The following is an 18039-nucleotide window of genomic DNA, read 5'->3' on the forward strand; positions in this document are numbered from 1 at the left end:
AGTGGAGAGTTTAAGCAGACTGTGTTTAAAAGGTACACATTTTTAGATGTCATACACTGTGGAATTGCGACATTATTATGGTCACATGACAAGTCAGTTTTACTTTGTAATGTTCTCTGGTCAGACTCATTTTCATCTTTGTGTACTAACAAGATAGAGTATAGTCCACTAAGTAGTAATACACCCGAGACAAAGAAGGCATAAAGAAACTGAACAATTTTATTTTGTCTTGTATGACAAATGGTCATGCTTTAAAGAAGGAGCAGTACTGAAAATTGAATACTTAAAGCACGGATTTTTGTTTTTGTTAATTCTACTGCATATTATAGTTGAGACATTAACTGTATTATTCTTCAGTGAACATCATTTGCACCAAGTTGGCATCAAAGCACTCCTCTTCTTCAAGTTTCTGGGGCTGGAGAAGTAAATGCAGAAGTGTCAAGAAGTTAACAGTATATAAACAAACTCCATCATCACACATTTCTTTCCTAGTAAAGCATTTATGCCAGTATAGATATCCATTTGTCAAATATCCTCCATTTTCACACTTTTTAAAATGATGAAATCTTTTAAGTGGCAAATAAAATGAATTGCTAAAGGAACCACCTTCTTGTCTGGTGTATTTGTTTTCTCAGATCATTGTAGGCTTTTTAACAATACAACACTCAGGGTAACCTTCAAAACCTTTAAACAGCAGAAAATAACTTAAAGTAACTTTTCAGCCAATGGAAATACCCAGATTTTTATAATATATATTTTATGGGTGTTGATAGGAATAGAAAATTATTGATTTAAGATGTTGTAGATACAACTGAGACAGGATAAACAGAGTTTCAGGAGAAATGTTTACAAAATAATCCAAAAAGTCTGGTTATGTAAGGTAATCTAGTATATTCCATGACTTAGAACGTGATGCACAACATAAAAGAAAGCATTAAAGATTATTGTGTAAACCTGTCAGATTGGAATGGAAACAGATCAACCAGTATACTCCGTGTCTCCTTCTCAGCTGATCTTTACCTATACTAGAATGCAGAGAAAAGCCAAGCAAAATGACACCTTTTATTGGCTAACTAAAAAGATTACAATATGTAAGCTTTCGAGGCAACTCAGACCCTTCCTTCAGGCAAGATGTAACAAGATACTAGAATGATAACTGGTCTGCTTAATGAGGGCTAGAAAAACACATCAAGTGAACTTACGGTGCCATATCGAAGCAGTGTGGGAACACCCCTCAGCTTCAGTATCTGTTTGAAATCATTCTTTGGGTCCTTCCAGCTTTTTAAAAAAGTATGAAAATAAGTATTTAATAGTTAAAAGAAAATCTAAAACATAGACATCAGGCAGAAAAGATCACAGAATTAGTACACAATTTTCTGACTCAAATGAATTTAATAATCATGGAAGGATTGTTTTCTATCTACAAGTTGCTACATAAAGAGAATTCTTAGCTTTTAACTTAAAACTATGTTTCTCTATTTACATTACAAGCAAATGCATAATGTAATCAAAGTAATATCAGATTAATGACCTATACTATAACAAACCTTAGTTAAAGAAGAACAGCTTGCTTTTGTAAAAGAAAACAGAATTGTAAGTGGTTAGAGATTTAATATATTGCTTGTCGAGCCTTCACTAGTGTATGGTGGAAGCTGAACAGTTGAAAAGTTTAACCTCTTCCTGATTCTTCTCCTAATGTCTGATGATTCCTGTTGTGGTTCTTAACATGTAACAATATATTAAATTTTTGATTAAAAATAAGTGTTTTTCTACAAGAAACAATATAGATCTTCAAGATCTAGATATGATTGAGGTACACTGATGCACGTAATCAAAAAATGCTCTTCACAAAAGGTGTATCCAATATGAACCCTGTCAAATCTAAACTAAACTTAACCCCTACTTAAGAAACAATCTTGACCCCTCGGCTCCTGAAAATTTTAGATCCATCTCTAACCTGCCTTTCTTAAGTAAAGTTCTGGAGAAGGCAGTCATTATGCAGTTAAATGACCACCTAAATAAACATGCTATTCTTGATAAATCTCAGTCGGGTTTTAGAACAAATCACAGCACAGAAACTGCACTCGTTAAAGTAGTAAATGATTTGCGGGTAAATGCAGACAGAGGCCATTTATCTGTTCTCATCCTCTTAGATCGGAGTGCTGCATTTGACACCATTGATCTTAATATTCTTAGAAATCGCCTTAGTCAATGGGTGGGCCTCTCTGGCAGTGTCTTAAATTGGTTTGAAACCTACCTGACAGGGAGAAAATTCTTTTTTAGTTGTGGTAATTACAACTCGAAGACACAGGATATCCAATATGGTGTTCCACAAGGCTCTATCCTGGGTCCGCTGCTCTTCTCAATCTACATGCTTCCGTTAGGTCAGATTATCTCAGGGCACAACATGAGTTACCACAGCTATACTGATGATACACAGCTGTATTTATCAAAGCACCTGATGACCCCGATTCTATTGATTCACTAACACAATGTCTGACTTGTATCTCAGAATGGATGAATAGTAACTTTCTCAAGTTAAATAAAGAGAAAACTGAAATCTTAATGATTGGCAATAATGGATACAATGAGGCTATTAGAAATAAACTGGATACATTAGGATTAAAAGTCAAGACGGAGGTAAAAAGCTTAGGGGTAATTGTTGACTGTAATCTGAATTTTAAATTGCATATTCATCAGACCACTAGGACGGCATTTTTTCACTTAAGAAACATAGCTAAAGTTAGACCTCTTATATCCCTGAAAGATGCTGAGAAATTAGTTCACGAGTTTGTTTTCAGTCGACTAGATTACTGTAACGCACTCCTCTCAGGACTACCCAAAAAAGACATAAATTGTTTGCAACAAGTGCAAAATGCAGCTGCTAGAATCCTAACTAGGATAGGAAAATCCTAGCACATCTCTCCAGTTTTAATGTCACTACACTGGTTACCCGTGTCATTCAGGATTGACTTTAAAATTCTGCTTTTGGTTTATAAAGCCTTAAATAATCTCGCCCCATCTTATATATCGGAATGTCTGACACCTTATATTCCAAATCGTAACCTTAGATCCTCAAATGAGTGTCTGCTTAGAATTCCAAGAACAAAACTTAAAATAAGTGGTGAGGCTATGCCCCTAAAATCTGGAATAGCCTGCCAATAGGAATTCGCCAGGCTAATACAGTGGAGCACTTTAAAAAACTGCTGAAAACACATTACTTTAACATGGCCTTTTATAACTTCAATTTAACTTAATCCTGATACTCTGTATGTTCAATTTCCTCATAATAACTATTCATGGTGGCTCTAAAATCCGTACTGACCCCTACTCTCTTCTTTTTCTTTTTCCGGTTTCTTTGTGGTGGTGGCCTGCGCGACCACCACCTACTCAAAGCATCATGATGCTCCAACAATGATGGATGGACTAAAAGGCAGAAGTCTACGTGACCATCATCTTCAAGTCCTTCCAAAGTGAACCCTAAATCCAAAGTGGACTGTTTCATTTATGTTAGGTAGAATGCCCAGAGGGGACTGGGCATTCTAATGGTCTGGAATCCCTACAGATTTTATTTTTTTTCTCCAGCCGTCTGGAGTTTTTTTTTGTTTGTTTTTTCTGTCCACCCTGGCCATTGGACCTTACTCTTATTCTATGTTGATTAATGTTGACTTATTTTATTTTCTTACTGTGTCTTTTATTTTTCTATTCTTCATTATGTAAAGCACTTTGAGCTACTGTTTGTATGAAAATGTGTTATATAAATAAATGTTGTTGTTGTAAACTAAATCTTAATCAGCAGTTGTTCAGGGGAGAAGTCAAGTTGTCAAAGTAATGCCAACCCCTGGCCTATCACAATAAACAGAACTGTGTGCCAATAAAAAAATGCACCTTCCTGTGCCTGCATTATCAATACACCCACCCAAGTGGTACTGTCTTACCTGAAATGATCCATCCATTTTCTAAACTATTCATATCCAGCTCCTGATTATGGGGTGGCTATGCGGACAGCTTTGGGCACAAGGTTTTACAGGTAACCGTGGATAGGGTTCCTTCTTGAATCCTTGTGCACAAAAAGAGGAAAGAGGAAATAAGACATCTCCTCTATTCTGATGCTGCCATTGTAACAAGGTAGTTAACTTCACTGAAACCAACTGTTTTCTGTACAAGGAGAGGGGATGAATTAAGAGAATAAGCCTGCTGAAACCTTGTTGTGCAAGACAAAATGTCAACCAACTACTAATCTTCTGTAGAATAATTTAAGCTCAACTAATAAGAGGGTCCTTCTTTTGAATTCCAAAGAGAGCCTCTAAATGTAGAGGACTGTGGCTTTCCCAAAAAACTTAGGGACCTGGGTCATCAGGTACAGCCTAAAGCACAAGTATTACAGGTATGCAACTTATAAATCACACTTTGCGAAACAATCGAGCCTATATTTATTAAATGGTAGGCATACTGTAAAAGAACACTACTACATGTATATTCTCAGTTAGCATTTTTCTCTTCTAAATTTGAGAGTTGTTCCCTGAACATCATTCCATTAGTGCAGTACAGTTTATTTACTGCTCACTGTTCAAAAATAAAACGTGGAATGTAATGGCAGAACAGCATGAAATGCAGAAATGCTTATACTGAGTTAAGACTGAAGGGTGGCCCTCTAAGTTAGATAAAGAAATAAAGTAACAAGTGACAGGAGTTTTTTTTTCTTTTTGATAGGACACAAACAATACTAGAATATCAGTCATTTTTTTTTGTATATACATTGCTTCTATAATGCATTATGTTATTTAGACATGTTAGTTTTAATTTGCAACATAGAAACAGACTGCTGTTCAAGAAAAGAAAGTAAAGCTTGGGTTTAATCCCAAGACATAATTAGTAAGTATCTTACATACCTATAGATACAACTCTCTCCTCATTATTGGTTTTGCCCAATATGAGGCCAATAATTAACAATAATAAAAATCTATCTATACTTGCTATAGTTATATGATTAAAGAGTAAATTATAAAAAAGTAAATTTCTTAAAACTGTAAAATGTTAAATACATACATAAACTATGAACACCCTACCAAACCTCTCAAAGTAAAGGAAATAATGCCTTTTAAAATCATGATTATCTGGAAATGTTTGTACAGAGGAAAGCCAAGACTTAACTAAATACCAAAACTAAGCACTTGTTGTCATCTCTGCCTTGATCTAACTTAGTACCATATATTTATGTGGAGAGTTTTTTTTTCCTTGTAATGCATGCATGTACAAATTAAAGCTGAATAATAATAACACGTGAATCGGCTCATCAATGACTAGACCCAGCATTAACAATGTTACGGGCAGGAAACAGCTGCCAGCTTCATTATGAGCAATTTGAAATTTTCATTTAAATTGTAAATTCCCTGGATGGCACAATGTTTCTAATGTGCTTCATTTTTAATGCGTGTATTATTGATACTGTTTGAATGCTTATAACACACACAGCTGAAAAATAATGTACTCCAAAAACACCTTTCCTATACTCTATATAAATTCGTATATTTTACCTCTAATTTGAAGTGACAAATAGTTGTCACCTTTAGCTTTACCGCCCTTATCATTGATTCAACAGCCGTTTTTCTGGTTTACCTTGTGTTCCTGGTCGACCCCAAACCTTTTTCCTCCACTCCCCTCTTTACCTTTGGGATGAAACCCATACATTCTACAATAAATCATACACCACCACCTCCAGACACATCTTCTTTGGCCACCCCCCTCACTTCTGTTTTGGTGCAGTTCTTTGCTCAATCACCCTCGGCCTTGATCTCCACACGACCAAACTACCTCAGCCAATTGCTCCCCAGTACAACAGCCATCACTTCCACACCAAGTCCTTCTCTCACTCCATGATACTCTCTCTATGCATCTTTCTGGTCATTCTCATCTGTACTCCTTCCAGCGTTCCTTCATATTCTGCTATCACTGGACTTGTATCTCCCCCAGATAGCATTGCTGTACTACTCCTGACACAGATTTCATAATCCTTACCCTTTGACACCAGAATGTAAAACTAAAATAAATTCTTACTCAGAAATGCACTTACTAGGCTCTCTCACCAACTTGGCAGAAAATAAAAATGCTGTCTTCAGGTAAATACTGCATCTGACTCCGGACCACTGGTTCAGCTGTGAAAGAGGGAAAGAAAAGGTTAATTATGCAAACCACCTCTACCGCTATGGCGCATTTTACCACTTTCAGGTAACACCCAACCTATTTCTTAAAGCTCTAAATGTGCAAGCTTGCTTTACTACTTTAGTAAGCCAAAACCTTAAAATGTTTATTTAATTGACAAATGATGAAGACATTACTGTGCAAAAGACTTTGAAGTGCCTACTGTATAATTTGTAAAACCATTGTTTAAAAATCCTGGTACCAGTTTTTTTTTTCTTATAGTATATAAAAGCACAAATGCCATCAATCTGGGAAACTATATAGCTCATTCCTTTTCCACTATATATTTACTGCAGTGTGCTTAGAAAATGAAGATAATCCTTGTATATACATAAAAAATGTTTTACCAGAAAGGTGCACAAGCAATTAAAATGACGAACAGCACATTAGGTTATAAAGTATGCTTTGCGGAGGGACTTCATCAAGGGACTTTATGCTTAACATATTAACACATGTCTAACATCAACAGGAATAATGTATGCAATTTTCCTCTCCATATTATTATTACCACGCTTATTTTAACATCACCGGTTTGTTGTTTGGTACAAATCTTGTAATCGACATTTAACCCACTTCCTATTGTCCAAATGACTTGAAATTTTGCACACTTACTCAATTCCGATGACAATATGTAAATCAATAATCAGTTTCACTATTTGATCAATTAATCCGTGTTAAGAAATTAAATTTTCATATGAAAAGATTTCACCAATCAATTGCGCTAGTAATGGATAGAAATATTAAAGGAAGTGTTAAAATATTGATTAAAAAATTATACTAAAACAAACACAGGACTATAAAGTTGAAAATTATATATATATATATATATATATATATATATATATATACACACATATTTATATAATATTGCCTTATATTAAGTTAAAAAACCTGTATATTAAAAACAAAAAAAACAAGTCTCTCATTACTTGTAAAATAAAAGTGTGGGCGCTTTTCATCAATCAACATTCAAAAAACACTTCTTAAAATCTTAGCAAAAGCTTTTATTTTACAAGTAATGAGAGACGTATTTTTTTTTTTTTACTTTTAACTTAATATAAGTGTGGTTTTTAAAAAGTATATACGGTATATTTTACTAAACAAGGACTTAGCCGGACTGGAAGTTCAACTATCAGGGAAGGCTGAAAAAGCTTAACATTTTCATTGTAAGTACAACAGAAATGTTTAAAGTTATGAACAAAGTGAATAAGGTGGATGCTGACTAATATAATTTACTATCAATCCTTTTAAAAACACTCAAGGGCACAGATTGAAGCTAGTAAAAAAGAAAATGTTTGACCAACCTGCTCCATACAGCTTGGTCCTGCATCTCCTCCACAGTCAGATCCTCTTCCTTCAAGTCTTCCTTTACTTGTCTATCCACCTCTTCTTTGTACTCTCCAGTGTTCTATTCCCCCTGTACTTCCATTCCCATCATTCTTCCATCTACATATTGTCTCTCCTCATAACATGTCCATACCACTTCAGCATACCTTCTTTTACTTTCTTAGATATCTCTCCTACTTGTTATACCTTCGACTGTTCTCATTTCTTACCCTGTTTTTTTTTTTTTGTAACTCCTCGCATTCATCTCATCATTATTGCCGATCTTCTCACAGTCTTAAAAACATTACCTTTAACCCATGCCTTATTCTTCAATCAAACAATACTCTTGATGCCTTCTTTCAAATGTTCCAACCACACTGCACTTTGTGGGTTATCTCTGCACCCATTTCTCCATCTTGGAGCTTCCATTGATTGTAGGTATTTAAACCTCGTTCTCTTTCCACTAGCTCTCCACGCAGGCTAACTTCTGAATCTCGACCCCAATTTAACCGCAGATATTCGGTCTTCTTCCTATTTATCTTCATTCCTCTATCTTTCAAAGCTACCAAATCCAGCCACCAAGGGAGCAAATCAGCCTAACTTGGTGCTGGTGCCAAATACAGATAAACAGAAAGGTTGTTTCTGAAATGGCATCCAGTTGTAAAACTTTACCTAAAACTATTAATGATGAAAATGCTTCTTCATACCTATAACTAAAAATACTACAAATTTTGCTGAGTAGTGTGGATTAAAGTGAAAGCATGGAACCCTGGAGGTCTTGACAATATCTTGTAAACTTTATAATAGGAAATTGCAAGCTACAATGAATATTCTTTTATATTAATATAAAGGAGGATGGGGAAAAAAAAATTCCCAGTTGTGGTCCCCAGACACCAAACAGACAGACAGAGGCAGAAGTTCAGCACACACATTTTTATTTGTCTTCTTTTTCCACGTGGGAAACGCCTTCCCCCGTTTCCCAACTGTACAGCACAGTTCCAAGCACCATCATAAAAATCACTTCTCTTCCTTTCTTTTTCTCTGTCCACCTCCACTCCTCCTCCCAATTCTGGCTCTCTACGGCATCCAGAAGTGCTACAGGTGTGGCACAAGTGCTGTAACAAAAGGCCCAACAGTTCCTGCAGTGCCCCAGGCCAATTCCCAAGGAGCCCTGTGGGAAACTGAAGCACCTCTGCAACGCAAGGGGGCTGCCATCTAGTGCGCTGGGGGAGGTAACGCCCTGAATAAGTTCTCTCTCCCAGTCCTTCCACTGTCGAGGCGTCCTGGCCCGGTAAGGGCCCCAGCTGTCCACCACACAGTTTAGCAAATTATGATAAGAATAATAATAATTACATTTATAGAGTACTTTTCTAACTCACTCTAAGAACTTTAGATTGACAGTGGAACCACTTCAACCACCACCAACATGTAGCATCCACCTAGGTGATGCAACAGCAGCCATTTATGCGCCAGTACACTCACCACACATTAGTTATCAGGTGGTGAAAGGGTGAGAGAAATAGTTAGCCAATTAGAGACAGGGATGATGAGGATGCCAGAATGGACAAGACCGAAGTGGACAATTTAGCCAGGACATCAGGAAACATCCTGCACTCTTCAAAAGATGACTAGGAATCTTTTATGACCATAAAGCCAAGATCCTGACTCTCTAAGTCTCATATGAAGGATGGTGCTAATATTTACAGCACAGTATCCTGGTCAATGCACTGGGACAATGGAATCCAAACAGGGGTAATTGCTTCCCGATGGTTTCATCAAAACCTCTTCCAGCAGCAACCCAAGCTTTTCATAGACGGTCTCTCAATCAGGTATTTGCCAGGCTCAAACATGGTTAGCTTCAGGTCTATTACCTGTTCTAAACTGCAGGGAAAACACAAAGTACCAAAGTAAACAGAACACGAATCTAACACACGTTGGTCAACCAGATCATTCAAAACAGACTCATACAAGCTTGGTTTGCATTCCAATTTTTCTCCCTCTCTCTGTAGCTAGTCATTTTTGTGGCAAATTTTAAAGTGTTTCTTCCATGTACCAAACATCTGTTTGTAATGGCTTTGGCAGATAATGAGGTACTAGCTATATAGATTGTCAACAATTGCCTTGTTCCTCCTTGCCAGCGAGTTCTTCCACAACTTATGAATTGACTTTGGACTAAATACTTCACAGAAATTTAACAGCCTTTTAAATTGTGTCTTGCGGTTGCTTTCGGTGTCAGGAATTGGTTTGCAAAACCTCACAGCCTTGGTCCATAGTGCCATCTTGTGTCACTGAAGACCACTGCACTTCCAAAGCCCATTTCTTTAAAACGGTCGACATCCTTGTTGGACTTGGTGTTGCCTGATCTATTAAATAAGCTGAATGGCCCCAACTGCCCCTGCTCTTACTTTCCATCTTGGAGAATTCTTGTTTGTCTCCTTCTAACCAAATACCTTTCAGTCCCTGAGTGCTCCTTTAGAATACCCCTTTTCACTGCCCCCAGGTGGTGCCCTTCACTGTGAGGGTCTTTTTAGAAAGTGGACTAGGGAGGACCAAGCATCTGATTAATAATATGGCTGAAAGTTGTGAGTCAAAGGAGCCTTCAAAGAGCAGCAACTAATAATCATATACTCACTGACAGGGCTGTGGAGTCGGAGTCGAGGAGTCGGAGACAATTTTGGGTACCTGGAGTCGGAGTCGGCAAAAAGTTAACCGACTCCGACTAAATTTAAATGGGAATTAAAAAAGTAAGTTGAAATGTCCCAATTCACAAACAGTCATAATGAACTACTTCTCTGCTGTAAGAATAAAGCCCAATGCATGCAGTGCATAATGTTACCACAAAACGAACATGTCAAGTAACCATGAAGCATGCTTTTCATTGACTGTATGCGTCACTATATGGAATGTAATGCACAGGTAAGGTGCGGCACCGCTTTCCATTGTGTCATGTTCCACTGTTACAGGGAACTGTGAACCTAGCCTAAAGTCCCCCATACATTTACAGATGCACTGACGATTTTTTGGCCGTTCAACGAATCATCACGCGTCATTCAAACGCCTGAAAAATCATCTGTTGTGTTCTCAGCTCCGTCGGCTCCCCTTTACTATGCGCTAGTGAAGGGGGCCGAAGGAGCCGAGAACACAGATCTCCCTACCTGTCTCCAGCAGAGGCTCGTTCTGCTGATCAGCTGGCCGGTGAGTGACACAATCCACTAAACTTCCGGTTGGCTGACAGAGGAGACAGCCACTGCAGCAGACAGAGGCACCACATTACTTTGGATGGGAGCGGTGGTCGAGATTTTCGGCAAGCTGGATCTGCCCGTCCATGTGGACACCCGCAATCTGCGGCCGCCAATCAATTGTGTTTGTCTTTAATCTGGCATTATAGTAGAGTGTTGGCTTCCTAGCCATTAGTTCTGTGGTGAAATGACATGTATGTTGCCTTCCTTTCCTTCAATGGATGTAGAAAATACATTAGCATAGTATATACATACAGAGGAGTCGGAAGATTTAGAAACTGAGGAGTCGGAGCATTTATCTACCCACTCCACAGCCCTGCTCACTGACTATGCAATTATACTTTTCCACAGTTGTTTTGATACTTTTATGTGCCAAATTTTAAAACTGTTTTTTCCATTTGCCAAAAATCTATTTGTAATGGCTTTGGTAGATAAACAAGGAGCTACATCTAAAACTGTTATATTTAAAAAAGATTACTTTAAATAAATTACTATAAAAAAAATTACTCAGCCTTTCACTTTAAGAATATAGATGCTAACATCAAAAAATGCAGAAAAAAATTGCACAACCATTACATAATTTAACACATAAACTGCCAATCTGATTACGTGATAAACATCCACTTGTGCAGCCTGATTCTCAGTGCCATGAAGTAAAACTTGCTATGACGTAACATGAAGCCAAGTCTAGAAAGTAGCATATGTCAAGCACAAGTTTAAAAGACAGTGCGCCAGTGGCAAATAAAATTTAAATTCATTTTTATTAAGGATGGCAAAGTATCACAGTGTTAGCAGTGTAGCCTGTGTGAAGTCTACATGCCTTCCCCCTGTCTGTGTAGGTTTAACTCCAGGCACTCTGCTTTTTCTTCCATGTCATCAATCATGTGTTGGTTAGATTTACTGGCAATGTTATCCCCATAGGATGCAGAATACCTGCATCAAACTGCAGCAGATACTGATGGGAAGAATTAATAACAAGAGGTTTGAACTTCATATGAATAATACCAGGTGGTGTATAATGTTATTGATGGCATGTCACAAAAAAGAACTGGAAGTGAAATGTGTACACTAAAGAAGCGTTTGTCATGTATTAGTTGTATGATAAATTAAGGTTATATCCAAAGCTTGATTCTTATGTGATTGACTTCCATTTTGTGTAATCTTAAATCCGCAAAATAAACTCAATTAGTCATATAGGTCCATTATCAGTACAGTAAACTGTCAACTTGCTAACACTAATGGTAATAAATACTTAACAAAATACAAAAACAGGATTTTCATGCTCAGCACTCTTGTCTCTCGTATATTTCATCCATAAAGCAGTTTTTGTTAACAATTAACCTTGTGGTGCTTCACTTCTTGAATTATGTGCTTCAAAGGTCAAAAAAGTGCCAAAGAACAGAGCACAGTGTTCATCGAAGATCAGCTAACCACCTTCTACCGTGCCAGCACCTGATCTTTTCGTCCTTTAATAACTGGAACAATACATGAATATCAAACTTAAATCTTCCAGAGGGAACCCCAATCCATTCCTAGATGTTTTACGCATACGTCAACATGTCCTGTCCCGTCCCCCACTCTTCGTTTATACATAAGACACATTTAAAGCGGGCTAAAGACTAACTCAATTACTAAGAAACGCAACACCCAGTCTCCCTGAAGTGTCTGGTTTCCTAGTCATGCGAGATTTATTTATTTATTACTAAACATTAATACGGCATAACCTCACTCACACGTACTGATGTCTTTTTAGTTAACATAAGGATATCAAGTATTGCTAAACATGAGTATTCGTATTAAAGTACTCGTACACTAATAAAAAATGCAACAGGAATGACGGAAACATTAAGGCAAATGTAATGGAGTTGTGATGTCACCGTCTCTGAACTACTCGCGTCGCAACGCCCTAAAAATAAAATATGTAAGCTAACCTAAACAATTGTGCAATTCCGTGGGCACATGAGAAAAAAGATCAGTTACCTCCTGTGCTCTTTACGTGGGAGTCTCTCAGCTTTTCTGCACGGCATGAATGCAAAGCTTTCTGAACAGGAGACTATTGAAGTCTTAGTGTCACCGTTTCCCAAGTCGCCACTCACCTTTTACGCAGTCCGGGCACCAGCTGACACCCTGCTCGTTTTTGTTCCCTGTGAAGTAGGCGAACACATTCTTGTCCTTGTGTTCTTTCACGACTTTTGTAAACTCTTCGTATCCTTGCACTTTCAGCTCTGTGTACGACGCCATGTTGACACAAGCTCCTCGGTCACGTGCATGTGTTCCGCCGCCTTTCCAGACTCCGCCTTCTTTTAAAGTAGCAAGTTACGCCGGCGGCATCTCCGCATTTGAGTGCCCGAGCAATCGTTCACATCTTACCACTCAAGAGTCTTCTTCTTTGCTGCTGTCGTCTAAAGCAATGAAGAAATTATTATTTTTAAAATAGGAACAAAACGATAGTGATGTAAACAAAACTAGTAACCGTAATCGATTAAGAGAAGCACTGAAGAGGATCTCGGTTAGACTGCATGGTTAACAAACAAAATTAAAAAACAAGTTAAATTAGCATAACATTTATTTAAAAAAAACTTGTTGAAAATAGAATTCACACCCACCAAAGCCCATTAGACGCACAGTTACACGACCATAAAGCGTGCCAAGCTGGTGACGTACGAATCTGGATACTGAAATGGAGTATCCCTGAATTACATGGTAATTACACGGTTTGAGAACTCTCAAAGCATCATTACCTGCAACATATGAAACAATTTTTGTCTGTCATCTTTACAGATCTTTCTTTAGAATTCAAGCTGATTTAAACCAGAAGTTGTGCACATCACATCTTTGTTACATCTGCTGATCCACTTCACAAACTTAAGTTTGTCTAGTTGAAGTCTATTCTGTGTCGGTTAATAATTCGCAATCCAATGTAACTGCACATTTTGGTTGCTTGAGTATAATCAGTATGTCTGTCAAACGAAGAGCTATTATTGATTCACAATTGTATGAGGACAATAGGTAGTCCAGTTTTGCCCAGTCATTCATTCTGTTACTGGCACTGATTTCTTCTTTACAGGAAAGGGATACCAGTCAGCCTAGGTTCTCAGTCATTCATAGATTGGTATGCTTCAGCCAGGGCTCCACCTGAGCTAGTGTCATTCCTATTTTATTTACTTTTTTGTTCACTTTTGATTCTTTTATTTAAGTTAATACTCAAGGCCAGAGTCCACATCTAAGGCTGACCAGTAGCCCCATAATAGGACTGATGGGCTTTAGCAGCCTGGAGATACATCTGAAATGCTTTCTATGTACTATGTCTGCACCCCTCCAATACCGCTCATGGGGCTGGCTGCTTTTAAGCTGGGCTCTACAGATACTCATAGCCCCTCAGACAGGTCTTGGCCATCAGAGGATTGTGTTCCTTTCAGGTCTGGACCCAGGGGCTCTACACTGCCCATTCCCCAGAACACTCATCCTTGAGGGTAACACAAACTCCATCTTCTGGGACATTTCAAGGGAAGCAAGGTGATCTGGATGGCCTTTACATGAAGAGAGATGTCATGAGCATGATCAAGGGGACAACTAATGTTAGTGCTAAACCAGTCTTCCATCTTGGAGTCATTAGTTGTTTATTCTCCCAACCGTTGCCACCAGTGTAACAACTCAGGAGGTGTGAGAAATGGGGAACGGAATCAGGTTCTTTATGCTGATTGCTGGTTAATGGCTCTAAAAAGGACCATTTGGCTTCTTCAGCTACCACTTCTACCACACAGCCTTGATGTTTGGCAGTGGTATGTGCTCCCAGCTACTTAGTGTAAGAAAGTTGCAATTACCCCACCAAGGCTGCTCCATATTTACTTTATTACTTCAGTCACATAAGATATGCATGAAATGTAATAGATTACCCCACCCTAGCTGTTCCGTATTTACTTTATTACTGCAGTCACATAAGATATGGATGAAATGTAATAGTTGAGTAGTAATTATTAAGAATAGGATTAAAGCTAGTTTTACAAAAGCAGACCACAGGCATAAAAAGGTTTGGGGCAGCCACCCGTATATTGTGCCTTGGCTGCAAAAAGGGTTGAAATTAGTTATGATGTTCACAAGCTTGAGTCCAAAATTGAACTGAATGTAATATGAAAAGATGGCGACTTTAAAGCCCGGAACTGAAAGTGACGTCATTGGGACTGGAACCAGAAATTATGTCTTCTGGACTGGAAGTGCCATCGTCATTGGCACCGTGACCGGAAGTGGCGTCTTCAGTACCAGAAGTGATGTCATCCATGGCGCAGGGACCGGAAAGAGACGTCATTCATGGTGACAGAACCAGAAGTGACATTATCACTGGCATTGGGACCTAGCAAGATTTCCCATGGATGGTCTGCAGAAGACTGAGAAAGATAGTGCAGCTCACCACCCCTTGGTCTGGCGTGGTAGTACTATTTGCAAGGCCTTTCAGTTGCCTCCCAATCACATGTGTGTGACAATAATAAAATCTGTATGTACAGTTCTAAATAAAAATGCATCCTTGCTATAAGGTCAGAAAGTTTAATGAAGATTAGCAGTAAAGGAAACATCAGTCTCAAAAGAGGGTGTTAACCTGGGCAGCGGATTTAAATTCAGCAGTCGGGTTAATACATGGATGGAATCTTTGACGTCAATGAGAACGGAGTCCCCCAATGGAGTGGAGTTCCTCTTTGTTCCTCTGAAGTCTCCTCTCTCTCTCTCAGACTGCTTGATTTTTATGTCACAAACCCAGGTGGGATTGCAGACATGCTAATACACAGATTACACAGAATAATACACAGAATAAACAGATTATTGGGCAGTAATTCTGTTGATGGTCAACTCAGCCTAAGTGCTTTGATCCTGGGTGCTTTATCTGTGAAGTTCCCTTTTCTGTTAGGTTGTAAACTGTGTGGTCATTAAAACTCAGATTATACCTTTAACAGCATTGTTCTGTGGAAAACAGTCCCAAAGAATGCATTTACAGGTCATCGCATTCCGTCTGACCAAAAAAAAAAAAACAAACTTGTAACCCAGGCAGATTGAAGCTTGCTTTTTTATATAGTGCCTGCATTTCCAAAATGATGATTTTATCTTTTGTGACACATGTGCATATGGGAGGCAACTAAAGAGCCTGAATGAGGGTTATTCCATGCCAGACCTACTATGGGTAATTTAGCCTGGACCCAATGATGTCACTTCCAGTTCAGGCACGATGACATAATTTCCGGCACTGACCCCGATTACATCACTTCCAGTTCTGGTCCCAATGATATAATTTCCTCTAACCGGCTTTAAAAACACCATTTTGTGTTTTCAAATCAGCTCTGTTTTGGACTTAAGTTTGTAAAAACTTATTGTTGTTATTTTTGCCTTTTTCACTGACCAACTTCAAAGTATACAGTGTGGCTACCCCAAACCTTTTTGTGGTGTCCTTTTGCATCATTTGACACCCTAGAGGACAGCTGTACAGGACAGGATGGAGAACGCCAGTTGCCTCAGAATATGTTGATCTCTTTTCAGGAAAACACTAGACACTTCCGAAGGAGTGTTAAGGCCCAGCTCAGAAATGCATAGTAACAACATCATTTATGTATTTATTAATTTTTAAAAATTGTATTAATTTTATTGTAATCATTCCATACAAATAGATCAATTTTTATAAAAAAACAGGATTGAAAACAAATTGACCCCCACCCCGAGAAAGAGAGGATGGCCAACGAAGTAAAACTTAAAGTTTGTAAACATACCTAAATTGATGAGTTTAACAGAGCAATAGAGATGAATGGAGAAAAAAAAGAAATGCAGAGAGAATTACTTCCTCAGTGCTTTAAGAGCTTATTCTAAAATATTATTGATTAGATCATGCCAGGTTTTGAAAAAGTTCTGTACAGATCATCTAACTGAGAATTTGATTTTTTTCCAATTTCAAATAGTATAAAACATCGGTTTCCCACTGACTTAAAAGAGAAGAGTTAGGATTCTTCCTGTTTAGCAAAATAAGTCTGTGTGCCAGAAGTGTAGTGAATGCAATCACAGTTTGTTTGTTCTTCTCCACTTTAAACCCATCTGGAAGAACACTAAATACAGCTGTTAATGGGTTAGGAGGGATTGTGACACCAACTCTGATAACTGAACTGGCTACTCCTAAAGAACATTGTGTTTATGTCACTGTTAAAAGCATCCTACATCTTTGCATGCAATAGTTTTTGTATTGGTTATTTCAGTGCATCCCAATTGTCACATCATGTATGCAGTACTTAAATTATCATACAGACATAAAGAATTACTTTGCTTACAGTATAGATTAGCATTTTGTGTAATTTTAGTTGATCTATGAGGTGTGATCAGGACACCTACAAAAGGGTAGGGCCCTGGGAGGAAGCATGCACAGGGCATTATTTCCCCCAGATCCCTATATGGCAGCCCCCCTCGGTTTCCCACAGGGCATCATGGAACTTGGAGTTTCTCGACTTGGCCCTGTTGGGTTCCGTGGGTGCCATCAGACGAACTAGGGACCCATACTTTATCTGGCTTCCACCTCACCCAGAAGTGCTATTGGCTTATAGGACACTGTAAGTACTCCTGGGGGTTACATAAAAGGAGCCAGGTGCTTCAACTGTGAGAGGCAGAGTTTGGTGGAAAGAGGACAATCTTGCTGGGAGGAGCTTTGGGTTTGGCAGTGAGAGAGAGGAAGAGAAGAAAAGGTAAAAAGTTGCTTGTGCTTTCTGTACTTGTACTGTGAGAAACGGTCGGGGAAGAGTTTGTCACAAATAAAAATGATCACATTTTATTGAAACTTGTGTCCAGAGCCTGTCTGTGTCGGGTTTGAGGAGCTGGAGAGCCCCTTAGTGGCCACAGAGCATAACTGTTAGCTGCACAAAAAACACTGAAGAAATTTGGAACAACAAGCAGGGTTAAATATAAACAATAGGCACAGAGAGAGTGAGAAGTTAGTGTAAGGAAAAATCCTTTTTAGATCATTGCGAAGGAACAGGATGAGAGAGTAATAAAAAAAAAGACAAAATATTATGTATATGTTTATAACCAGTGCCCAAAGAAAGTGGATATACATACAGTAAATGTACTCTATGTTTAAGAATGATTTATTTAATTATTAGGGAGAGGAAGCTTCACATTCTGATCACAGAGTTCCGGTCTGCCCCTGGAGTTTCGAGCAGCGAAGTACATTGACAGTAGATTGAATAGTGTGTTCGTGGGCTTCGTTATGCATGATGAGAGTCGGTATGTTTGAAAACAATGCTAGTTCACA

At 38.4% G+C, this 18039-nt stretch overlaps 1 protein-coding gene across 1 annotated transcript; it reads right to left on the reverse strand.

The window, feature by feature from the left end:
• Positions 1-199: 199 nt before the first annotated feature.
• On the reverse strand, positions 200-13051 carry txndc17 (thioredoxin domain containing 17). Its single transcript, XM_039757226.1, has 4 exons — positions 12863-13051; positions 6074-6155; positions 1203-1278; positions 200-415 (listed from the first exon to the last, which is right to left on the reverse strand). Exons 1-4 carry the CDS (start codon positions 13005-13007, stop codon positions 347-349), a joined length of 372 nt encoding a protein of 123 aa, XP_039613160.1. The 5' UTR covers positions 13008-13051; the 3' UTR covers positions 200-346.
• Between the last annotated feature and the right edge of the window lie 4988 nt (positions 13052-18039).

The sequence above is a fragment of the Polypterus senegalus genome, chromosome 6, assembly GCF_016835505.1.
Source record: "Polypterus senegalus isolate Bchr_013 chromosome 6, ASM1683550v1, whole genome shotgun sequence".
Taxonomy (NCBI): Eukaryota; Metazoa; Chordata; class Cladistia; order Polypteriformes; family Polypteridae; genus Polypterus; species Polypterus senegalus.

Coding starts and splice junctions, on each gene's coding strand:
- txndc17 (XM_039757226.1), bottom strand. CDS start 13,007: ATGGCGTCGTACACAGAGCTGAAAGTGCAAGGATACGAAGAGTTTACA. Junction 1,279..6,073: donor CAAGTTGGTGAGAGAGCCTA/GTAAGTGCATTT, acceptor TTTTTTAAAAAG/CTGGAAGGACCCAAAGAATG. Junction 416..1,202: donor CACTGCTTCGATATGGCACC/GTAAGTTCACTT, acceptor TTACTTCTCCAG/CCCCAGAAACTTGAAGAAGA.